The sequence below is a fragment of the Atractosteus spatula genome, chromosome 11, assembly GCF_055471065.1.
Source record: "Atractosteus spatula isolate fAtrSpa1 chromosome 11, fAtrSpa1.hap1, whole genome shotgun sequence".
NCBI lineage: Eukaryota > Metazoa > Chordata > Actinopteri > Semionotiformes > Lepisosteidae > Atractosteus > Atractosteus spatula.
In genome coordinates this window covers 32,638,127-32,664,027 of record NC_142716.1, presented here as the reverse complement: position 1 = coordinate 32,664,027, position 25,901 = coordinate 32,638,127, and the positions used below count along the sequence as shown (strand labels likewise).

Genomic DNA, 25,901 nt, shown 5'->3' with positions numbered 1-25,901 from the left:
GTGTTGGTTATGTAGTCCAGCTACACTACACAAAAGCTGGTGCAAGTGTAAGGTACTTTGTATGGCAAAACAAAGTTGCCTTGGCATCTCAAAGAGCACAGAAAATTAACTGACTGCACTGTGACTGTGCGTGATTAAATTAGTTGTAAGGAGAAAGTAATGCGCGGTGAGTTCAGTTTCCTTTTAAAGAAGTCAAACCATTTTAACCAGGGTTTTTGAGATCCACCTTTTGAAAGGAACAGACATCTAAACTGCTAAAGCACAGCACTCCAAACTGCCCCGGCATGGTGTTAGAAATTCACATGCTCCGTGTGAATAATGCTGTCATTATCTCACCTAAAAAGAATAAAGTATAAATCATAAATCAAATGTATAAGGCAAGCCTGATCCTGTTTGGTTTCTTTTTTTCTTTAATTACACACCTGCACAGTTACAGAAGGAATGACACTGATGAAAGCCTTCCTTGTGTAGGTATATAATATATTTTAGTTGGACCATGGGGCCTCTTGCTGCTGTCACGGGCTGGTTAGAGTTTTATACAGAGAAGCACCTGGCCCTGGCCTGTAGTTCACTAATTATGTTGTTTTGCTAATTAAGCATTATGGTCTGTCAAACTGGATGTTACAAGAGCAGGGTTATTGGGTATAGTCCAGAATTCTTTTGCCAGAGGCCTGTGGTTTGTTTCTTTTTTCTTTTTTTTATCTTAATAGCCCACCAACCTATTAACACGTGTAATTCCCAAATGTGTAGTTATTTCAAATTCCATTTAAAATGATAAGAATGAAAATATCCTTTACAGGTCTTCAGTAGTGCAGGAATGATGGTTTTCTATAAAGCCTACAGCATTGTGACTGAATGAGCATCACTGATCTAAGAGCCTCAGCTGGCTGTCCTAGATCATGCATCCACTGGAAGTGGACTCAGTGAGCTAATGCCCTTTTCACTGAAGAATCAAGAGTTAAATCCTATCAGGCATCTTTAGGACATCATTGATTATCAGGTTTGGTTGTTTTATAGGTAGCTTGATGCCCTTGCACAGCATGAGCAGGGCTCATCAAAGGACTCCAGCTCATGATAGGTCAATGAGCGGACAGGCAATGTGTAAAATGGGACCACTTTGCCCAGCTTCCATTACATAAGAACCTGTTTTTTAATGGGTGTGAAAATGTGAATTTCTGATCATTTAAATTTTGGGGGTTGTTCCGTTGTTGGGAAAAAAAAGTGGAAGAATTGTTTATTTCTATGTTTCAGTATAGAAGTAATCTGTACTTGTTCCTGTCGAGTAAGATGCTGTAGAACTGTAGAGCCAGCAGGGGGAAGAGAGTTGGAATTCAACCGAGTGGATGAACTCATTGTCAGTCTCAGTACAGGATTGCTGAGATTTACAAAAATACAGTATCTAACAAGCTACTGGCAGCAAAGACCTTCATGTCATATGAAGGTTCTATTCATAAGCTTCAGTCAACCAAAGGAGCCTGTTGTGTCATACTTGAGGGTGCAACTGAGTTTTATATTGTCATTCTCCTGAAAAACTGCACAATGAAAGCTTCAGTAGCTTCACAGCATTACCAGAAAGTGCACATGGGGGATGTTCAGTTTTAATCTTTAAAACTTATACCTCTCAAATTAATTAGCACTTCCGTAACACATATCAAGAATTAGAAAGAAATAAAGTGCTGAACGTTTGCCCAGACACCTGAATGTCTGTTGGATTAATGTAAACACACACGCACACCTGCAAACATACTGTAAGAAACCATAAATTGCGCTGTAATTAAAGTTTAACAGGGCTTTTATTAATGGTTGTTTTTCGTTTTCCAGGACTGCTGAAGTTCTGCACAGTTGGCTTTTGTGGAATTGGGAGCCTCATTGATTTCATTTCCATCTCCATGCAGGTAAGCGAACAGTGTCTTGTGACTTCATCTGGAGAGCTCAAGCTGTGCCACACTGCTCCAGCACACCCTGGCAGCAGCCTTATTCACTCAGAGCACCTTTCAACACACTGGTGTCAAAGTTCTTCCTGTTTGAAAGCCCAGCCAATCAAACAGAAATCAGATTGTGTTTTGAAGCAGGCTTGGGTATTTCTTTGAGCCTCTTGCAATTCCTTCACTAGAATACGAGTTTGAAAACCTAAAGCTCTGCTTCCTGTAAAGCTTATATCCTTAACTGCTCTGCGTAGCTTTAATTTGGTCTCACCGAATGCAGTGTGAAGACACAAGAGGGAGCTACCAAATTCTAAAAACTGGCAAATATTTCATAAAACAAACTAATATGGATTTATCTGCTAAATGTTAAATACTGTATACCTTTTAAGTTCCTTCTTTTCTTCTAGTTTTCCATTAATGTTTTGTTGCTCAGCTTTTTTTCATTGCAGTTCTTTTTACTTATGTGTGTGGACAAATTCACCATGTTCTTTAACCTATGATGAAAATACGTTTTTTATTCCCAATTCATCTACAGAGAGTAGAACATGTTTTTTTTTTTCTATAAGCATCTGGGTTTACATGATACTTGTGACAGTGTGATAATTTTCTGCATAGACCTTTCATCAGCTTTACTGTCCAAACGCAACTGCACAACAATCCCGATGAACATTTTGATTGTGTGCAGCGGACGTAAAACTGGAGTGGACTGCGCTTCCTTATGAACTAAATCAAAACAACCCAAACAGATAAATTCCCACTTCAACCCCTGCAGTACCTAACGGTGTGGAGAACAGCAGAGTTTTTGTCAGGGGCTCACCAGAGATACAGAGCCAGCTTTCAGTTGAGCTGTGTGAGCGAGCTCGAGAGCATGTGATTTGTTTGCTCAGTGCTCAGGTCTCCATCCCCAGCACACAGTCCCTGAAGACCCCTACCTCCCATTAAGGCCCTGGAGCCTGAAAGAAAAAGTGAGGCCATTCGTCATCCCGTTAGTCACAGCCCTCTCTGCGTCTGTCCTCATTAGCCCTCAGTGTTTACACGAACAGCACACGTGTGGATTCTCGCATTATGTATAGGAGACCTCTCGCCGGGATAGCGTCCAAATAGGAGCTCGACAGCCTCTGTGGGTCTTAGCTATCAGCCAGCTGTTTCAAACAGGATGTGCTCTGTTTATGGGCAGAAACTTGAATTTATACACCCAAGATTAGGTTCATAGCTTAGGCGAACACAGAGTTGAAAAGTGGAAGAATTCCTCTCAAGATTCCAGTTAATGTTGCTGCTCCACCATGGAAACTTCCAACACATATTTTCCCCCAAATTCTAAAGCTACACGCTTTCAGTGGTTCGTAAATGGCGGATGCATGTTTTTTTTTAACAGAATTTCAGTTTATTTACTCACCTCGCTTTATGATATGAATGCTTACACTTGTTTGGCAAAAATGTACTGAGATTAGCTCTCGAGTTCTCGTGATGTTTTTTTTTTGCTAATCTTTCTCAGCTGTAGCCTAACCAGCCACTGTTCTTCAATTCACATCCTTCCCAAAACACGTAACCCATACCGTGTAATATGCAGGTATTTGAGTATTTACACATGGATCAGTTTTATTTATGAACTACTCAAGTTAGGCCTAAAAACTACATGCCATTTGGTAGCAGAGGAGTTAACATGTACTGGTGTATTGAAAGGGAAGCGATCTGCCTTACTCTTCTCCGTGTACTGGACTTTTTTGTCTCGTGCTAAGTGGAATCTCGCTTCATGCCAAGCACACCTGGATAAGGCAACCATTGGGCTATTGACATTAACTGGAACCTGAACTCCTGTGATGTGACCGAGACAGAATAGACAAGCCTCCAGTTAAGGCAATATTCATTCAAGCATGCCTCATTACAGAATCCTGCCTTACTTTCCTTTTCCATGAAAGTACGTAGCTATTGTTTAGTGAGCTCACATCTTTGAGAAGCTACTCTTGCCTGAACAGGCATACTGTCCCATTGGCACTGCCTTTCAAATTAAGAGCACTTTATTATCTGGAAATTTTAAAAGGGGGGGGGGGGGGGGGGAGGAATATCCTTTACATAGGAACAAAACTAATTTTAATTCTGTTTTTCACCATTTTCTTTAACAAGTCCAAGTTAGATGTATGTTCAGGAAAATTAAAAACATCAGTCACCATAGTACCTGTTTAGGATTGTGTTCACTGTGATTGTAAAATAATTAAGCTGGTGCATTGCAAACAAAAGAGGCTGATTGGTATCTCCTGAAGGTTTAGTGCTTAGCAAGGTTTTTCTAACAACATGAGCCATGTAGCTCAAAAGCACCACAGAAGAGAAAAACTGAATCGGCACGTGTCAGTTAATAAAGAGAAACAAACGGAGAGTGATTTGGGCTACTGCAACATACAATAACTGAAAGGGGGTTGCCAACAGCTCCCTAAGTGGCAGCAATGTATCAGTCCACTTATGAACCCCTGTGCTTACGATCAGTTTTTTCCCCACACTCACTAATAGACACTGCTCTGCTTCCTGTTAACCCTCTTTGTCAACATTGCGGTGTCCTTGATGCGTTTTAAGGTTAAAAGCTCTGGCTACACTGGTCTTTCAATATATTTAATGCATTTCTTCCTAACGTTAGTATGAAAAGCAGTGTACTTTTCCTAAATTTGAACCATAAAAATCTTTTAATGCCCTTTGCTTAGTGTGAGAGGGTCCAACTTGGTTCCCTAAGGCCTCTGCCCCTTTGTGCCACCCCTTCTTTCATTGGCTTCGCTGGTTTGACTATCTGATGAATTTGAAAGTCTCAACACTTGCAAGGAAAAAACTATAGCTGCAGTGCCTTGAATCAATCAGCTCCATTTCTAGCTAGGCCAATAATTCAAAAATCATTTCTAAGCCTACATGCTCACTGGGCCTGAGCATATTCCGTATTGTGAAGTGTTGAAGAAAAGCAAGAATAAAATACTTCCCCCTGCATGGGATATTGCCATCAGAGGTTATCTCACACCCAGCTGGGATCAGTTGCCTTCATTTAGGACACAACAATCGTGTCTTCACTGGTTAGAGCACCCTGCCAACTTCTTCTTTTGCCCCATGAGGGTGGCCAGCAAAGATGGATAGTTTGAGGCCGTCTGGAGAAAGGGTGGTTTCTTCTGTCTGTAAAAAAGCAGGAAAATTTTGGCTGAGGTGCAGTTTCTTTGACTTTTTTCCCCCTGGGAGTTTTACCCAACAGCCCTCCAGTAATGAGTCCTGAGCCTTAACCACTACTCCACACTGACCCCTAGAGAACCAGTAACTACTTTATGTCAATTTGGTTAATTGTAAGGCTTCAATCTGAGCAACCCCCAGAAGACTGTGCAGCTCTCCAGGAAGTGAGTCAGACACCTCTAGCTCAGGGTTTCTGAGCTCCAATCTTCAAGATACCCAGGAGTCCAGGTTCTGGATCCAACTAAAGACTAATGATTTCATTTTCATATCCGATTCAAATATAATTTAATGTGGCCAAGTTTTCTTAGTATAAATGTGCATATTTGAGTGTTTTATATGCAATAGAACCTGTGCAGATTATAAAATAAATTAGGGCCTGGCTGGTCTAAAAACTTGGAGAGCTAGGCATCCCGATGGAATGGAATTCGGAAACCTTGTTTCAGCTTAATGTTTTTTTGGCACAGCTTTGAAAGAGCACAACATAAATACAGCTTGATTTAAGAGAAGGTACAGGCAAGCAAATATGGTGTTGCTCATTTATATGCTGGTAACTTCAGATCTTGGTTAGCTGCTTGTTGATGGTCTTGGTTGGTGAGTTCCATCACATGGTTAAGGAGATTGTTCCAGACACCCCCAACTCTTTGTGTAAATACAGTTTTACCCCCCCCCCCCCCTTTAGTAACTTGAAATACCTGAAATAATACCCATGAGGTCTTCCGTTCCAGGCTAAAGAGGTTGAGCTATTTTGTTTATGCAGTACACTAGCCAAAAAAAAGACATGAGGATAAGTCATAATATCGTTTTTGCACTAGCAGACAAGATTCCAATATAAACAGCTGTATCATGATAATCCAATTGCATATTTTCCACTGGATCGCTGGAGGTCAGATGCACAGAAATTCTTCCCCTTTGAAAGTTAAAAGGTTTAAGTGAAACTCCAGCTGAATGTATTTTAATGCACAGAGGGGGTCAAAGCCATAACTCAAGCTAATACATGTGGAGAATTTAGGTTGTATTGATGAATTTTCTTAGGTGTTGCTAATGTGGGATGTGTAATCAGAGACAGAAAAAGAAAATGTCCGTCCTGACAAGAGTTACAGATCACAGAATGACCACCCCGGTTTCTTGCTGATATCTGCAATTTAAATTAAAGTATTTTTGAAAAATAAATCCCAGTTCAAACAGTACAGCAGATGACAGGCCATTGAGTGCAACAAAGAATGGTCTCAGTACAAACTGAGGAAACAGCACGGAACCAACCTCAACACCCTTCCATCAGGAATCCTAGAGTTGAAACACATGCTTCACACCTGGCTTCATAAACTATGAACTGAGCAGACAAAGACATTTCAATTATTCTGAAAAGGCCAAGGTGAACAGTGCCTATGCTATAGAAATGTGCTTTGAAAGATCTCAGAAAGACACACACAATCACCGCAAAAAAGATGTGCTCTGAACATGTTTATTATTTGCAGTTATGTCCTTGTCAACCTCTGCCATATTTCAAATTTATAAATGGAAATAGCAAGCAAAGTCCACAGGGCTGTATTTTGGTAATGTCTTTGAATGATTGGACTATTAAGGCCTTAAAACTAATAGTTACCAAATCTAATTCCAACAGTAGACTGTTTCGGAGATGCAAGGGTTTTCCAAAAACTCCTTCAGTTCATGTGAAGTTGTGGCTTTGCATGTGTCATTTGCTTTTGCTCTGTAGAGCACATATAATCTGTTAGCTCAAATGGAACATTTTAGCCATGCTCCAATATTCCCAGTCGGGTCTGAGATATCGTTTCCCGTCCTCTGCTTAGATGTTATGTCACTACATCCACCTGCATTCTCCCTCATTTTTCTCACCAATGCAGGATTACTGTTTAACATTTCTTTACAGTTGCAGGTGAGCTGGGAGAACCTCAGACTGATAAATGTTTTTGTCCTTTGTCAGTCGGTGCATGGTGGGTGAGTGGATATCAAAATCCTCTGCTGGGCCCAGAGGTCCTCTGGAAAGGACACTTTTCCACAGTCCTGCCAGTAGGCCCTCTTATTCTGATGCCAGTGGAGGTTCCACAGGGGCTCCTCTATTATTTTTAAACCAAAGAAACAGTTCTTCAGAGCAGACATCAGAGACAGAGAACTTCAAATTCCTTGGCATCCATATCACCGAAGACCTCACATGGTCTCTCAACGCCACCTGTCTGATCAAGAAAGCGCAACAGCGCCTGTACTTCCTCAGACGGTTGAAGAAGGCTAAGATATGTCCTCAGATCCTCACTAACTTTTACAAATGCACTACAGAAAGCACACTGACAGGTTGCATCACAGTTTGGTATGGCAACTGCAGTATTGCTGACCGCAAAGCCCTACAGCGGGTGGTGAAAACTGCCCAGTCCAGCACTGTGGTTGCCCTCCCATCCATACAGGACATATATGACAGCCAGTGCTTGAGGAAAGCTCTAAGCATCATCAAAGACCCCACACACCCCTGCTACAGACTATATGACCCTCTACCATCTGGAAAACGGTGCCGGAGCATTCGGGCCCGGACTACCAGACTTAGAGACAGTTTTTACCCCCGCACTATCAAATTCCTTATTAAACTCCCAGCCTCTCTCACCTACGATCTGAACCTCAAAGTGCCTTCTTTCTTACCAAAAACTCAAACACACATTGAAATCTACCTCTACCTCACATGCCAAGAAGCTAACTCCTCATAATTTTCTATCCTTTATTTAATTCTGTTGATGTATCATTTTTGCACATCTGATGTTGTTTTGCACACTGCCTGTTGTGTCTGTCTTTCTTTTCCTATACAATTGTATTGTTGTTTTTTGTACTACTTATCGTCTGAGAGCTAGCTAAATAGCATTTCGTTAGACCATATACCTGTATATGAGTATAATGACAATAAACTTGAACTTGAACTGTGCTGAAGAACTCCCAAAATAGATTAGAAAACGTACAAAAATTCCAATGTTTAAAAAGATACAGTAGAAATAGCAATGAGTAAAGGTTTATTCCATGCTGAAAAGAAAGGAGACATAACGTTTTGGCTGTGTAGCCTTCTTCAGGTGTGGGAGAGAGAGGAAAACCAGCAGTAGATAAAGCATGGGAGAACAAAAACTGGAAGTGGAGAGGAGGCAGGAGCAGGAAAGAAGCAGTATCAACACTCAGGTGGTGTGAACTGAAGAGAGGTGTGAAGTCAAAACCTGCAAATGAATAGAGAGTAGGAAATGAGTCTGTCGTTGAGAGAAGGGGGAAGGTGTGATCCTAGTTTCGGGATAATTTTGCTTTCAGGTGTCTTTCTGCAATAGAAGTTCTGAAACCCCTCTGTGAGAACGCAGACAGAGATACCAGTATGATCATGGCAGTTAGAGGTGAAATGGGAAACTATGGGCTTGGAGAGATCTTTGATCCTTGCAGCCCTGCCATGCTCCCTGTAACGGTCTCCTTCCTGTTTTGCCAATGGAAATAGCTGGACATTTTCTGTAAGAGATGCAGTAAATAAGGCTGCTGGAAATACAAGATGTCATCTGAGTGATCCAGAATTGTTCAGGCCTTGAATGAGAATGGAATTGGATATATATTTGCAGGTGATGTAGTGAGTTCTGTTGCAGGGCTGAAGCAGCTACCTACTTGAACTTCTTCAACAGTAGACATAGATTTGGTTAATTTCTTAGTGGTGCCTATGGTTTTAATAGTATTTAAAATCTCAGATGCCTTACATTTGCTTTTTAGTCAGTGACCATATTCTCAAAACCTGTGACGAATTAACTGAGAGTTCAGCTTGTTGACTCAGAATACCAGATGAAAATGTTGCAAGCCTAATAATACCAGCAAGGAAATTGAGTTAAAAAGTGCTGAAGTGAAAGTGTTTCATTTGAACCTTTCACCTGTTGTAATTTGTTGGCAAAATTCTGTCGATACATTTCTATACCTCTTCACTAATCCAACTTCCCTTCTCACTGTTTCACAGAATATTGGCTCTGATTCAGATATTAGCAACCCCTGATAGTTTCAAACAAAAGTCAATATCATTACGTGTAGGCGGCAGAATACAACAAAGTCATGCCAGAGTTAATAAAACACCTGTTACCATGACTGACTGAGCTCTCGCATGGATGTCCTTGTTCAGCACACTGGTCTTGAACTCCAAAACCATCCCAACTTTATGGTGGAGAGCAAAGGTCATTGCCCTTCCTAAAGCTGGAAAAGATTACAAGTTTCCAGCCAGCTACTGCCCAGTCTCCCTCCCGTCAGTCCCCTACAAAATCCTTGAGTGCCTTGTCCTGTTAGGCTTAATACCAGCTCTTGAAGATGTCCATAGTGTAGACCTGACTGGTTTCTACAAGGAATCAGCACAACAGAAGAAGTAGTGTCCCACACTACCTTATTGAAAATGGCCTTCAGACTAGAGACAGGTGCTATGTTCCACGACTTCATGAAAGCCTACGATATGATCCAGCACACTCGTCTTCTGTTGAAGCTGTCACATCCCCGCCCAACCCCACGGCAACCAAAATAATCCAAACACTGCTGAGCAATAGACAATTCAGAGTTAACCTCGGACAGGAAGCAAGTAACAACAGGCAAATGGACTCCCTTTAGGAACACCACTGGCTCCCACCTATTTAATCTGTACATAAATGTCCTTCTAAAAACCACATCCCGAAAGTTCAGATGTCAATGACATCTGTCTGCCAGAATAAGCTCCCAGACTGAACACCATGCACCAGGTCCTAAATGAGGACATATCAAAACTTGAACAGTACTCCAACATGTGGCGACCCAAACTAAGCCCTGCAAAAACAGCATCCAGCCTGTTTCACCTCCACCATGCAAAAGCAACAAAAAAGCTCAACATTTAGATTAACTGTTAAAGATTACACCACTATACTACTCCAATATACGTTGAAGTGACTGTAGATATTACATTACCTTAAAGACAACAGCAGCCAACAATGTGATCTCCAGACTTGCTAGTACAACATGGGGCGCTGCCAGTACCACTCTCTGGACCTCAGCCCTTGTAATGTCTTTCTCAGCAGCAGAATGCTTACCCCTGTCTGATCAAGATCATCACATACTCACAGAGTAGACACCCAGCATGACACCATGCACATCATCATCACTGGAACCCCACGCTCTACCCCACTCCCTTGACTCCCTGTCCTGGTAAACATTCACTCCTCCCCTCATCCAACGACTCGCAGTAATCCACAAATTCCTCAAAAAGGTCCAAAACTCTTCTCACCTGCCACTATATGAGTAAATATTCAATTCACCACAACACGTCTGTCTTCAAGAAAACCATTCTGGAAAAACACTCTACACAGCTGGTCCAGAAGCTATCGTTTGGCTCAGGGACGTTGCATTTGTAAATAAATTATGTACAGTGTCAATTGAAGGCATTCTTCAGTGCACCCTCTGCTGTGAGGTTTAAAAAGCAGTGATACAAGGGTCTCCCAGAGTCTCCCTCCTCTCCTTACCTGACGATCAGATTCAGAAGAACAGTACCTAATCAGCTGTCTTTCGGTTTTTCAGTTTTGACAGCGGTACCTTTTGATACCTTTTGACCTTTTGAAAAGGATCTCTAGACAAGCTATAGTGCCCTACATAAATATTCACCCCCTCCCAAAGATGTTCCAGTTTGTCGAGTTCTGAATGATATATCTACATTTTTAAGTGGATATACCTAATTAAAACATTCACTCAGTGAAAGAAGATAAATGTCTGCAAACCTGCAAAGAACAATCAAAATCACTAAGTAACCGGGAGCCCTGGTAGAGGTCGATGTATTAATTGTAAGATCTTGTAAAAAGTCAATAAAATGGGACTGATCACACATAAAAAATGCCTTCATCGTGAAGCCTGCGTATTTGAGGTAAGAGGAAAAGTTGGGCCTTGCCCATGTTATTTCCTTTTATTTGGAAGAAGAGGTAGCACACACTAGTCAGTACGGTGGCATGGTGGCATAGCAGCGTTGGGGCCCTGGATTCAGTTCCAGACCTGGGATGCGAACCACATGGAGTCTGCGTGTTCTCCACGTCTTTGTATCCTTGCCTGGATAGGCTCTGGCTCCCCTGTGACCCAGAATACGAAGGAGAGCTTAGAAAATGGACGGATGGAAGTCGAACATATTTTATTCCCCCAGTCCATGGGGCTACCTTTTTGTTGCCCCTGCTGCTTCCTGGGCCTGAGAAATCCCTTCTTTTGCTCCAGACACAGCCGTGTTCACCAGCCCCCTTTGCTCACAATACCAGGGAGCCCTGCCAGCAGCACCCACTATTTGTCAAATCGAGGAACAACAGCAACTTTGATTAACAGTTGCGCTCTGCTGTTTTATTGTACTCTTAATGTCTTTTTGAGGGCCCCCCGAGAGCAATGCTTTTAAGCGGCACCGTTCAGCTCTGGGAGTTGCTGCTCAGTTACATACTTGATTAGCTGTGTGCTGTCTGGACGCGCACTGTGCTCAGCTCGCAGTGTGACAGTTTTGATAAACAGTGATGCTTCTCGGAAGAAAACATTTAAGCCGCGCTTTCATTTCTGGAGCGTCATAATTTAACTATGCCTACATTGTGTAAAAAGCAGCATGGAAAGTCAATTGCATCATTTGACACCTTGTGAATAACAGCCAAGAAGGTATAATATAGAAAGCCTTATGAAGAGACATTTCAACTTGTGGTTTCTAAAATAAAAAAAATGTTAAATGCTTTATACTTATACCAGACCTTAAATCTGGTAAAAGATTATAATGGACATATTATTATTGCAGGTGGTATGTACAGTAGGTGGCGTACTTCAGTATTAGATGAATTGGTCCCCTCTTATATGTGAATTGGTTTGGGATCCTTTGGTATGAAAAACACTGCAATCATTTAGTGATCGTCAGACGTTACATGAGTGTTTTCAGGTACAAAGTCTGACAGAACTTACTCTTTGTGTTACACAATGTTCACAATGCTCTCTTTGAGAAAGTAAAGAGTGCCTGTACGTCCACTTCTTGAAGACACAGTGATAAAAAATAGATATCCGGTCTTTAAAGCTCAAATACTGTCGTTAAAGAGGTTTGGTGGTCTTTGTGGAGCGTTAATGATGGCAGAGAAACCAAGTCACAGACTTGATATTTGAACAGTCTGATACACTCTTGCATGCATTGTGCCTGGCAGCTTAAATGATTTGCAAGCGGACTGCTACTGTTACATTTCAGACCTTTTAAGGAAGATGCGTGACCGGCGGGATAATGCTGAACAGACTGTTTCACTGGCAGCCATTTCAACAGTGTTTGTGCAGTTACGATTATTCTCAGTAGAAAATGTGAGCATCAGATGTTTTCTGACATGTCCAGGTGTACATCAGCAAACTGCAGGAACCCATTATGTGGTCTCTGGGTTGCAGCCTTTTGTACTTAAGCGGATATAAGTTTAATGGATAGCAGGAAGGATCTGAGCCACACTGTGTATCATCTTGTATTTTATTAAATATTCTGAGGGTCTCGTTGACCAGCAGGAGCTCTCTTTTACAGAGCTTGCCCAGTGTAAAGGTCTAAAAGTTCGCTGAAAACCCAGTTGTTTAGATTAGAAGTCTTGCTCCTATAGGGGTTTTGAGCAGAGTGGGAATAGTCTACCGAATAAGCAGCCTACAATTTGGGAATGTTCATTTGGCGTGGTGGACATAATACTTAAGTAATTGTACACTTAATAATATTCTGCACTTAAGTGTACTAATAGTTTGCATATTGCTGTGCTGCACCATAAAATGAATTTGTTCAGCACTGAAATGGCCATTCCCTGATAAACTAGGAAACCCTGAGCTCAGCGATATCTCACATATGAATGACTTCTTTTGTGAGGGGAGAGGGGGTGTCTAAAGTCATTTCTAATGATTGGATTTGTGATTCTGAGGATAGTTTTCCAGTTTAAGCTTTACCAATTGTTAACTTCAAATTTGTTGAAGCTACAAATGTGGCTTTGCTGAAAATGACTTGAACAAATCAGTTATGGAATCAGAATTCTAAATTGATAATACAGTAATCAATCAATCAGTCAAGGTTTATTTATCCATGCATGAACAGTACAGCACACAGCGGTGTTGTCGGCAATGAAATGCTTTGTCCGCAAGCTCGTTAAGAGGGATAGAAGAGGGATAGAAGGACAGGGATTTATAGGGATTAGATTAACATTAGGATACAATAAATTACACAATTGCAATTTACAATACAATTTGCATTTAGCGCTCTTCGTATGTGTCCTGAGAGTGCAAGTGAGGGTACCGGTGCACCCTGTCAGTTCAAGGGGGTTGCCTGTTCGCCAGCGGCCATTTGGGTAATTGCAGGTGTCTGCTGTGGTTGGCTGTTTAGCAGTCTTACTGCCTGGGGGAAGAAGCTGTTACGAAACCTGGTGGTCTCGGTCTGTATACTTCGGTATCGTTTTCCAGGTGGTAGTAGAGAAAACAAGTTGTGGTTAGGGTGACTGGGGTCCCCGATGATAGACCTGGCCTTCTTGAGGCTTCTAACAGAGTTTCACCACCCTCTTTTCACCTTGTACCTTGTGCTCTCAGGTGGAGCAATTACCAAACCAGGCAGTGATGCAGCCAGTTAGGATGCTTTCAGTGGTGCACCTGTAAAAATTGGTTAGGATGTGTGACGGCATGCCGAACTTCTTTAGTCTGCGGAGAAAGAATAGGCGCCCGTGCTGTCTTGGCTATGAGGTTGGTGTGGTGGGTTCAGGTTAGATCGTCTGTGATGTTGACACCTAGGAATTTGAAACTGTTGACTCTCTCCACTGCGGACCCACTGGTGTGAATGGGTGCGTGGTCTGTTCCTCAATGCTTCCTGTAGTCCACGATCAACTCCTTAGTTTTGCTGGTGTTCAGAGAGAGGTTGTTGTCCTGACACCATGCTGTCAGCGTTTCTACCCCCTCCCTGTATGCAGGCTCATCATCGTTCGTTATCAAGCCGATGATCTTTGTATCAGACGCAAACTTGACGATCGAGTTTGTTTTGTCCCTGGCGACGCAGTCGTGGGAGAACAGGGCACATGACTGAACCAGGTGGAGGAAGACAAGCTGGGATGCAGCACCTTGAGACCCCAGGGTGTCAGAATTTGAAAGTGAAACATGAGCACCAAAGAGCTAACCCCTTATTAGTCTTGTCAGTCTCATTCAGTTTAATGGAGGACAGTGGTCACTGACCGCATGGGATAGCCAATGAAAAGCTTACAACACTTTTCAGATTTATGGTGTACAGTATGTTTAGAGCATACAGTCGCTATGAATTGTTAGTATGGATAGTTTCTCCTTCCTGTTGCTCATCTGTGTAACTGCTTACTTTGAACAGTAAAACATGTGTTTATCTATCTTACAAGTGTTGAAAGAACATTATTATATATTCTTTATATTTATATATTATATATTCCTTCTATGTGTATGAGTATTTATATCCAAGTAGAAATTAAAATATCAACTAATTGTACATTTTCCAGAAATAATAACATGGGTTTAATCCATGTGTTTCTCCATGTATACTTAAGTATTCAGCATTCATGGTAGAGGTTATAATAGTAATCTACAGTTTACAGAGCAGATTTTAGATGAAACACAGCTTGAATCATAGCCATACTATGTAGTCATAGTCATGCTGTGATAATATTCCACTTGGCTCCATGAACCATAGATAACCTACACATTCACAGACTGACTGTCCTAACACAAATCCTGAAAGTGTATATTATATACTGTAGTTAAGATATGAATGATCTTACCTTTCTTTGACTAGCGCTGTAGCTAGACTCTCAGCACTTAATTCTCAATGTAGCTGTTTGTATACAAATGGTATAAAGACCGTATTCACCCCAGAATGATACCTACCAATCTCACCATCCTTTCAACTTGATTTGCAGATCACCTTAATGATATTTTAGTCACTTCAGAGCTGTCAAAAGTCTGAGAAGATCATAAACGGGTGACGTCACCCTAACAGGCACATTATGTGTTCATCTCCTGTGAAATCTCTGGACTGTAGCTCTTGTTTTTTCCAATGGCCTTGTAAATGTAGTGGGGTCAGCTGCAAAAACGTCTAGCTGATAAATGATGTCTAGGGCTCTTTCAGAAGAGGTTGTCTAAAGCCTGATAAGTTCAGTGAAAAATCTCCTCTGCTTGTTTATGTAGCTGGTGGGGTGGGGGAGCTATGTGAAAGAGTCTCCTTGTTCCAGTCCCAAGCCTGTGTACTTGACTGAGATTGCTTATCTCCCTTTCCCCTCTCAGATTGTGGGCCCAGCAGACGGCTCCAGCTACATAGTGGATTACTACGGAGCACGACTCACTCGCCTCACTGTCAACAATGAGACCTACAGGAAGACCCAGACAGGGCCCTAGAGAAGAGAGTGGTAAGCAGAACAGTCACGCCACACATATAAACACAAGGAAGGTTACACAAGAGAGGAGGCCATCCAACCCATCCAGCACATTGGCTTTCTAATATCTAATTGATCTCTTTTACATCCGTTGTTTAAAAAAGAAGCAAAATATCAACTTTGACAACATTATTGGGTAGCTTGTTCCATGCTTCCTTTATGTAAAAACCGTTTTCAGTTTTAAATGCACTTCTTCATAGTTTCCATTTGTGCCCTCTGGCTCGTGTTTCACTGTTGGTTCCGTAGACGTCTAAATACTTTAATCAGGTCCCTTCATAGTCTTTCCTGTACAAGAACAAAAACCATCAGTTCTTTTAGCCTGTGCAAGTAAAAAAAATCCTTTAGCCTTTTAAGGCGTTGGAGAGTGTATTCTCTGCACTGATGTTGCTGCTCTGTAATCTTTGTAATATTCTGACCAAAGTTGTGCATAGCGCTCTAAAGCAGGTATTCTAAATGCACTGTAGTTTGTCCTTGTCAATCTACACTACACGATGTCAGTCTTTTCAAACCTTTTCACGCCACAATACTTTGTCTTGTGTTTCCTTCATTACCGATCTGGTAAAAATGGTCTTGTCTTATAAAGAGTCTGGTTTAGCCATAGCTTTGACCTTTTTATCTTATGATGGGATACAAGGCTGTAGGACTTCTAGACAGTTGTGGAGTACAGTGTTTTTGTGTACTTTTTTCACACGCTAAACCGCAGTTTCAGATGACATAGTAAAGATATGTATGAAAAGACATGCATCACTGCAGGGAATGTCTACAAACAGTCTTGCAGTCCAACCAGATTGCATCCTGCTACTTTCAGTAAAAGTGAACGGCCTTCATACCAGGAAAACCAGTCTCCTCCAAACTCAGGCCTTGGCTACAAGCCCTTTTTAATTCTCCTGAGAGCGAGGATGATTTTTATCACTTGAAATGATTTACACACAAAGATCAGAAAGTGAATATGTAGACAAAAAAAAAACAATCTTCAATCATTCAAGATGGCCAGCATTAACATTTGTAATTAATACATTTTGCTTACATTCTAAATGTGGGCTAAAAATATAAAATTAACATTAGTTTTGCGGTCTACGTAACTTGGTACTGTTCTGCATTTGTGTTTTTGGAGTAAAATACCATACATTCTATTAAGTAATGAGTTTTTTACTTTGTTTAAGCTGACTTTGATGCATGTTAATTTGACCAGTGCGTCTCTGTATGAACAGGAAATCTATTAGCTGTTTATTTTATCAATCACAAAGTTACTCCAGCGTGGAATCACTTAATTACTTGAAAATCTGACACAAAAGGTTTTTAGCCTATTGGAAAAAGGAGGATTTTTGAGTGCTCACATTTTCTGAAAAATACTTGTTGAAAATGAGACCACAGCTTTTAACTTGCTGAGTGCTGCTGTGTTTTGAATAGTTAAATGGGTTACAATAAGCAAATTAAAAGGACTGCTTTTTATTGTGGTATTTTGTGTACGGCAGAAAATTCAAAAATTTCAATTGGTGATTCCGCCAGTTATAATCATGGTAACAGGTGTGTGCAGAAATGTAACGTTGAAGCATTGCGTTATCTCTGCACATCTCTTGTACTGTTAACTAGTTGAACAGGACCGAGTGCATGGGGTGAGTTTTGTCCATTTGAGTTTGTTCAACAAGTTGGTTTCTTATTCATGAAGATCTGCCGATGGGCTCGGCGGCAGCTGGAAGAAGAGTAAACATTGTCAAAGCCGGTCTTGAAGACACATACATCTTCATTGCGTCCACCACTGCACACAGCAGAGCAGGAAAGAGGCTGGGATGGGGGGCAAAAACAGGTTGGGCCTTGTGCACACACACAAAAAAATGCTGTATTTCTTCCCCAGAGCTTAAATGACCTGTCAGGGTAAGCAGAACCATAACACAAGGACATCTGTAATGCAGCCCAGCTGACACTGAGCTCTCCTGCGCGGGAGCTCCCACTGCCCCCAACAGAACAGGCTCAGCACTGGGACAGGGATGATTAAATGTCAGGCTGTAAAACAAACTTTTTTAAAAAAAGAAAGGGTCGTGAGATTGCACTCATTACACTGGGTACAGGGCCGTCTCCCTCTCACAATTCTCCGTCTGGTTAGCTTTAAAGTCCCAATGCATGTTTGTGGTGGCAGGGCTGTTGTGAGCCATGTCCCACCATAGAGAAACATATGGAGTAGATTAGGCCTTGAAATGTTTACATTATCGCAGTCTGAAATACAAAAAAACCCAACTGCTTAGTCTCTCTGCTCGGTTTTCCTTTTTTTTCCCCCCAATAATCCTAATATATCTGGGTCATTGAAGCTAAAGTCAGCATGAATTCTGAGAACTGGCTGTTCACAGGTCAGTTATATTTCCTGGTAAATGTCATGCAGAATAGCCCTTTTAAGAAATGAAGAGACGTTTAAACTCTTCAGCTCTCCCATGCAAAGCAGCAATTTATTTTCCTAAACCCCACGAAAGACACATGGGCCTTCCTCAGCAATTTGCTCCTTGTTTTTTTTTTCAGACTTTTCCTTCCGTTTCTTATCATTTGTATCCTACATTACTAGGTCTATCCATGCTTTAATAATCTTTTACCGGGATTTTGCCGTGTTCTGTGGCAAATTACATGCTGCACCAAAGAATTGTTTTGTAAGGGAAGAGGCTAACTGAACCAGGTCAAGAAGGAAAAAAAGGCTACAACACGGCTGACCAGCCCCCCTGCTGACAAGAAGGGATGCTGGCCTGATTCACCAGCTCTCACAAGAGGGACAGGACTGCATGCGGAGGGTTTCCAGCTAATGGTCTTTACTTACTGTATGAACTATTCTCCATGACAAGTCCATGACTTCAATAAATCTGTCGAGCAATCTGAACCAAGCTCTAGTATTTTACTAGCTATGCATTTGCTAAATTAAACCACATCCTTTCTACTTTTTGCAGTTAGAATACAGTAATTATGTCATTCTTTTGAGCTTAAATTGATTTGGGACAAATGATTCTTAAACTTAGTAAGCAAAAGAAATACAAAAATCACAAAACAACTGGTAGAACGAACAGTAATGTTTTACTTGAATTATGCTACAAAACACTATCATAACTCCTCCATAGGCTCTAGAGAGTGTAATAAAATAACATGCATAAAAGGCATATAGTGAAATAAAATTCTCATAAATATACTAGGATCACTGTTGCTGTCAGCTTTAATGTTTGTCTACCTGGAGTTTCGCTCGTCATGAGCCATTACATGCCTGTAATGTAATTTGCACAAATGATTATGAAGGATTAAGCACGTTCATTATATTATTTCGTGTTTAAGAAATATTTTTGATGCTATTTTTTACATTACTGAATGAACCTAATGTTTGTGTGCTTTTAGGGGTGCTGTTTCACTTGCAGGCTGTTGGTCCAGAACACTTCACCTGCAAGACCTGTGTATTCACTCAGCTCGCTTCCTCTGCAGAGCAAAACAAGATTCCTTGAAGCTCGTGTTTCATTGATAGTCAAGGGCTGCGCAGCCCTTCCTATGTGTCAGGCCAGGAAGCCTTGTCTTGTATCAGGCCTTGCTGAAGCTAGTTTACTGTACTGATGCTCAAAGCCACATACCCAAAGGTGTAAAGGATAATAAAGTCAGCTCAGACTATAACCTTAACATTATCTGTCCTTTCCTTGTAGTTACACAGACCGCGGTTTTCTTTTATTCAAATGGAATTTCTTGGTAATGCTTATGAATGTTGTTTTCTTTTCATTGGTTGTAGTAAACTGTCCTTCTGTGTCCCAGCTTGACTCTTTCAGTTCTTTGTCCAAATAAACCCCTTTCCTTATTGGTCCCTCCTCCTGCCACAGTATCTGTCCTCCTTCATAGCTTAATCATTGCAGTGTCCTGATTGCTCTGCTTGACGTACCTGTCCACAAGCTACAGCTGTGGCTGTATGAAGACCCCCACCAGCCTGCCTCATTAAGACGTTTTGATCATTTGCTCTAATGACATCATTGGCAGGCTTTTGTGAAATTGTTTTTCTGTACATCAGGATCACCTGCATCAAAGACAAAGCAGCAATTCACTTAACTCGCAGCATGCCATGCTGGAAAGTTATCTAAACAGACATTCCTCCCCACAGGATTCCTTTGATTCCAGAAATTACTTGTAATCACAGATTTTATACACTACCAGATGATGAAGAAAGGAGCCAAGTCCCCAGTCTGTACCAGGAGTGCCCAGATTTGGTCCTGCAGAGCCACAGTTTATCTATAGATGTATAGAGACCTGCAAAAGCTGCAGGTCTCTAATGAATTGCAGCTGTAATTTGAGTTCAGTCAGTAGTGGCCAGTAGTCATCCTGAAAGTTTAATGGGTGTTGATGTTTGAGCAAAGAAGAGATCCTTACTACATCAATCAGTTGTTCTACTTAAGTTTTGCACCATGACATGTCTCTATCAGCTGATGATTTAATGTAGATGTAATAAAGGTTGTATGAATTTCTCAGAATTAGAAAACAACAGATCCCGTTTTATTAATATTATGCAGGCAATGGAATGAGCATATGATTTTGAGCATAATGTCTAATTCATATAATAGTTTGGAATCAAAGATTAATGCCATATTCTTCACCTTTGACTTCATATTTATTATAAAATGTCTGTTTTGTTACCTCTGTCAATTGACAATTGGACTGGCAGATATAAAGCTGCATTTCTTTCACATTGTTGTCATATCTATGAAAAACCCTGCTAAGAGGACGCACTTATGAAAAAGATAACAAAGGGCCTAAAATGTAGCCCTGTAGGACACCACATGTATCATTACCCAGTCCAGATGCAGATTCTCCTGCAGATAAATTATTGTCCATTAAAAACAATCTAAAGTGTTGTCAAAAGGACTAGGTCTCCAAAAAAATGATTGAAAAATGATTTGTCAGAATGTCATGGTATCAAGAGCAGCAGTTAAGAATCGGATTCAAAATTAGATCAACACTTACATTTACTAATTTGACTAATTCAATATCAGTGCTATTATTAGAACAGAAACCTGTCTGAAACTTCTCCATACAGTTGTTCTAGCTCAGGATGGGTAACTAAATACTAGTACTTCCTAGCAGAATTACTCTAGTCTGTAGGTTCAGTGCAATGAGTATTGTCTTAAGTGCTCACCTAGCTGTTCTAGGACCTTGAGGCGAAGATACAGATGATCAAAAGCCGTGGGACTAATAGTTAAACTAATTCTCTGTTCATTCATCATCTGCCAGAACATGAATATTTAACAGTCACCAGACTTTTGTTATTGGGGATGATATGCCAGAGTCCATGAAAACTGGTCACAGGACAAAGCAGGCTTGAAGGCAAGATAAATACATAAACAGGAGGATGAGAGGATTAGCAAAAAAGGAAGGTAGGAAAGAGAGGAATCATGCTCATTATCAGAGGTAGCAGAGAGGATTGTACTGCTAGAGAGTTTTCCTCTTTATTCAGACTTGGAACCAGGTTCTGTACAGGTAATCTGGAGGGGTTTGCTGTATTTGTAGAAATTCTGGTTTCCTCTGTTGCAGTATCCATAGGCTAGAAACGTCTCTCCTTGGTAAGTGATGAGTTGTTTATAGTAGATAAATTGGTTCCCACCCATTTAGAAAGAGAGATGTAGTCCCTGTCTTAGCTGTTTTGTGTTTACATTTTGTGGATAGAAAACTATATAAAGGTTTTCTGTGTCTGTTGAACACAGGACTCTGATGGTTCACAGGCATGTAAATATCTGTTTAAAGCTGTAACCAACATGAGCACTATATTTGTGTTATTTATTGTAATATTTTTGTTTTGTCTAAGTTTGCCACCCTGGTCATCCCTCTATTAGCAAGCTGTGCTGGAGAAATCAAAAACACAAATGCAACACTATGTAATGCTTAGTATTCTCTGACTCTGTGGGGTGAAATTATTTTTATGATTTGCGAGTATGGCAAGCTGAAGTCAGGATCTGATTTTATTTGTGGTTTGATTAATGCCTTATTTTACAATAAGATTTTTTTCCTGTGTAACATGTAATGTAAAATGGAATAATTTGTTAGAATATTTTCCAGAAAACTGTTTCTTTAAGTGCTGCCTTTTCAGGCTCATTAGCTAAGAACAGACGTTTTGAAATACTGTACTGAACACCTGAATGTACCTGAAATTCAGCTATCAAAATTAAGTTTCTTGACTAAGGGTTTCACAAAGGAAGTTTTAAAAACTAGTGGATTAAGTAATCTGTAAATCATGAAGAAAAGGACTCTAGTGTTCTTATTTCCCTCCATTCCAGTAAAAAGCCGCTTTAAAATTTCAGGTCATTTTTAATTTTATTATCCTCCTTGTGATGGTTTCTTTTTATTTGGCACATAGTACTGTTAAAGTAAGGTTGGGTGCATTTTGAAAAGACCAGTCTGTGTGTACTGGAGTCACAGCACCTGCAATATAATCAGTTACCTTTATTGACTAACTCAGTTGATGTAGAGTTAGTAGAGACAGGGGAAATGACCAGAACAGTGCTGAGCAGAAGTATTAACAATTCAATAGCCCATATCAAACCCTTTCGAAAAAATGGCAAGCTAGTCTCAAATGAAATGCCAAAATGGTCTGAAATTGTATGATACAAGTAATGGAAGCCACACAAATTTCCAATCCTCAAAGGATAATTAAATCTGAACTATGATCTTGATTTATTGTAAACACTTGACTATTGCATGCTAAAATCAAATCAGAGGTATTCAATATCCTTGACAGATCATGATCTTTGAAATTAGCTTCAGAATTTTACATTAACAGTTTTGATAATTTACAAGTGCTTGGAGAAGTTAATAATAAGTTAATAATAATAATAATAATAATAATAATAATAATAATAATAATAATATTACAACCTCTAGAAGCTGCTTAAGTTAAGTTAGTCTGCAGCAGATCTTCCCCAAAACTCATCGCAATACATCTGCCATACTAGAAATAAGTCACACTTCATGAATTTTTCAAGCTAAGATAAATAAGGCATGCACACACTCTCTGTTGCCAACTGTTAATACCACATTGGCTGGAAATTCAAAAGCATTTTTTAATATTTTGAAAAAAAACTAGCTTAAGGTATATTTGCAGTTACCATAGGGAATAATGATTGAAATAGAGTATAACAACTTTTCAGTTTGTCCAAGTCTGATGTAGATGGGAATAATACTACTGTGAACCACAAATTATATTACTTAGTATTATGATGCTAAGCAAAGTAGTAAGGGCAGGCAAGAACATTAGAACGTGATATATTGAAAATTCAAGGCTCATGAAAATATGGTATCACCTTTTGTCAACAGTATTTTTTAGTTTAATATTTTTCTATGACTTCATATTTTGAAAAAGTCTTTTTTGTGCTTTATTCCAGGTGGAGAATCCTTGTTTAAAAATGAACAAAAGAACATGGATTTGGTGACTGGAGATGGTCTTCCATTCCCTTTCAATTTTTCTTTAAAGCTCTTAGAGGCCAATTGATAGACTGGACACAAGAAATGAGCAAAAAGCAAGGGTTTAATAAAAATACAGAAAAGGTTTGGGTCAATAAATGGATGTGGCGTTCTTAGAAGACAGCGGTCTGAACTTCACAACGTTTAGGTCTCGAAGAAGGAAGCCGTTTGAAGTGATAGATGTGTCTTCAGAGCTTCTGTCCTGACTGTAGCTTCACAGTACAGGAGGTTGAGAGAATCCTAGATGAAGAGGTTTCATTCATTTTTTAACAGATTCCTCTTCTTTTAGCCTCAATGGACTGATCGAAGACCCTGGAGTTCTCTCTCACACCGCCAGGCAGGTGTTAGTACAACTTCTGTTGTGTCCTGTGATGTTTTTGCAAAACACAGCCAAATTGGAAGCTGATGTGTCATGGCAGGCTTTTATCTAAACCCATAAGTGTTGTACATAACCAGTAGACACTTTTCCATTACTTAAGCAGACAAAATATAAAATCTAAAGATTGAAATGCTTGCTTTGTACATTATAACAAATTCCAACATATTAGTCCCAGGACTCTGTAAGTCCCTCTTATGAATTGCAAAATGGGTCTTTTTTAAGGTATCGATGCAGTGTTGAGTTTGTTTTGTGGTCAGCCTTCCTAAGAGCAACACAAAGATCTTGTTTGATTCCCCCAAACATCTACTGAAATGTCTTGCGAAAGTGCACTGTCCAAAAGATCTGTAGGTATTGGAGGTATTTCATGTCCAGATTGGTATGTGATTCATGTTAGCATTAACCAAACACATCAGTGTGCAGGCCCTTTATTTCGTGAGTTTGTGTAGGGTTCTGACAGCTCACTCCAATTTGTGTTTGGAAAGTGTTTTCTCCAGCAAACCTAATTATAATCCTGCTACACTGAATGGAAGACTTAAACATTTAAGATGTCTTTCTTAACCTGCTGTTTGCTTTTTATGGGGATAGCTAACAGATTTTCAATATTGAAGCTAATCGCTTTAATGCTCCCATGTGTGGCTTCAGAATGAGGTCTGAAATAAAGATGTTTAGCCCCAGCTGTGAAAGGTGAAATAAAATAGACTCTTGTACCACCACCTTAATGCTCCTGTTATTGAAAGGGGCCATACATTTCACACTGTATTCTCATTTGTAAGGAATATCCCCTAGAAAATAGTGTTAACAAGCTGTAAATAAACGTTATTCTGTTTAAAGTCTTGTTAATTTATTCACATTATGCCCTGTGTGTTACACTTTATTTGAATATGTCTTTCCAAAGTGAATTGATTTATGTTGTTGTCATTATTTTTCTTCTTATGTGAACCTTGTGCACAAGTTGTGCAGGGCAGATGCTTTTTTCATTCCTTTTCCCTCCCACAGGAGAAAAATGTGAACAATAAAATCATGACACACACGGGCGTTCCTTTTTTGATTATGAAAAATGAAACTCAAATACATCCTCCTTATTCTCTCTTCCTGAATTAACAGTTTTATTTCAGTCAGTATAACACAAGGATGTGGGTTAGATCTGTAGTGTGCTCTGTGCAAGAGATGCAGAGCAGCACAGCTCTCGCTGGACAGCAGAATATGCCACTTCACTGTGTGTTTTGTGGGTGCGCTCCTGTTTGTCATCCTGTTGGCAGGAAGCATCACGCCAAGGCAAACCGAGGGCAGACCAGGAAGCAGCTCGGAGAGGGTGCATGAGCCATAGGAATACCCTTTAGCCTTAACCTTTATTGTTTATGCCATACATCTGGACCTGGACCTGTTCATTTGTCTTTGGGTGACAAATGCAGTTATTTCAGTCAAGTTAACACAATTGCTTGAAAGAGCTACTTGCTGCACAGTGGTAGTACCTTGTGATAGTCTGCTGGTCATCTGCTTTGCATAAACTATTTTTCAGACGCCCTTTGTAACAAGAAGTTGTCATTGCAAGCCTTAGAAGTAGCGTATACTGTATATAGACTGTAGTAGTTCAGGTGGGGAGCTGCGTCAGCATGCGTAGGCTGCAAAGGATCAAGTAATAGGTTTATTCCATGCTGTACACACCTGAAGAAGGCTCCACGGCTGAAACGTTCTGTTTTCTCTCTTCTTTTTTTCAGCATGGAGTAAACCTATTACTTGTATATATAGACTGCCTACTTTGCAAGCTGATATATTTGAATTTCTGTATAGGAGTTTCTAAATTTGGTGCACATATAAATGGGAGAAAGAGTGCAGAAGTACACTCCTGAGCACTTTACTACATTTACTGTCCCTGTTGGCTTGCATACACATGATATAGCTCAACATCCACTGTGGGAATATGTCCCATTCGTATGAGCAGCAAATTTCATTGCTACACATCCTTTTCACAGTACAATTGTTTAAATAAAGCAGATGTCTAAGTGAACACCTTATAGAAGTACAGTGGTGTACCAGTAGTTGAAACTCTCTCATATGGATTAGGTTCAAAATCACTGCCCAGTTATGGTAACCAGGAATTCTGCTGTAGGAGGTGCCATCCTTGACCTGAGATTTTTAAATCAAGATCCGGACCTCTTGGTCACCGAAGATTCCCTGGTGCCATTTGTAAAAGTAAGGGAGTCTAGGCTCCATCTCAGTTTCAGCTTGCATAGTCTGCCTTTCTTAAATTTCCACTTCATTTATCTAGTGAAATACTTTCTCATGTCTCCACCTGATCTGATGTGCAGTGGGGCTGCTGGCACAGAATGGCTGCCTTGTTCACCCAAATGGGTGTTGCACCTCAGTAGGGGATGAGCTGAGCCTATGTCTGTCCAGGAAAAACATGCAACCAGAAATAAATAGCAGAGATTCAAATTGCCCTCTACATTTTAAAAGAACTCTGAAATTGAGGGTCTGCTAAGTCTTAAAACTAATCATGAATGCTAACCATTTTATTTTTCTTAGTTGTGTTAATATCTG

At 40.3% G+C, this 25,901-nt stretch overlaps 1 protein-coding gene across 1 annotated transcript in view; it reads left to right on the top strand.

Moving 5' to 3' along the window:
* The window catches only part of tm2d1 (TM2 domain containing 1), a 31,297-nt gene extending 6,907 nt beyond the window's left edge, over positions 1-24,390 (top strand). The window contains exons 5-7 of the mRNA XM_088927008.1: positions 1,822-1,895; positions 15,381-15,502; positions 22,903-24,390. Coding sequence (XP_088783134.1) covers positions 1,822-1,895; positions 15,381-15,491 — 185 coding nt within the window. The 3' untranslated portion in view covers positions 15,492-15,502; positions 22,903-24,390. The remainder of the gene's footprint in view (positions 1-1,821; positions 1,896-15,380; positions 15,503-22,902) is intronic.
* Positions 24,391-25,901: the final 1,511 nt, after the last annotated feature.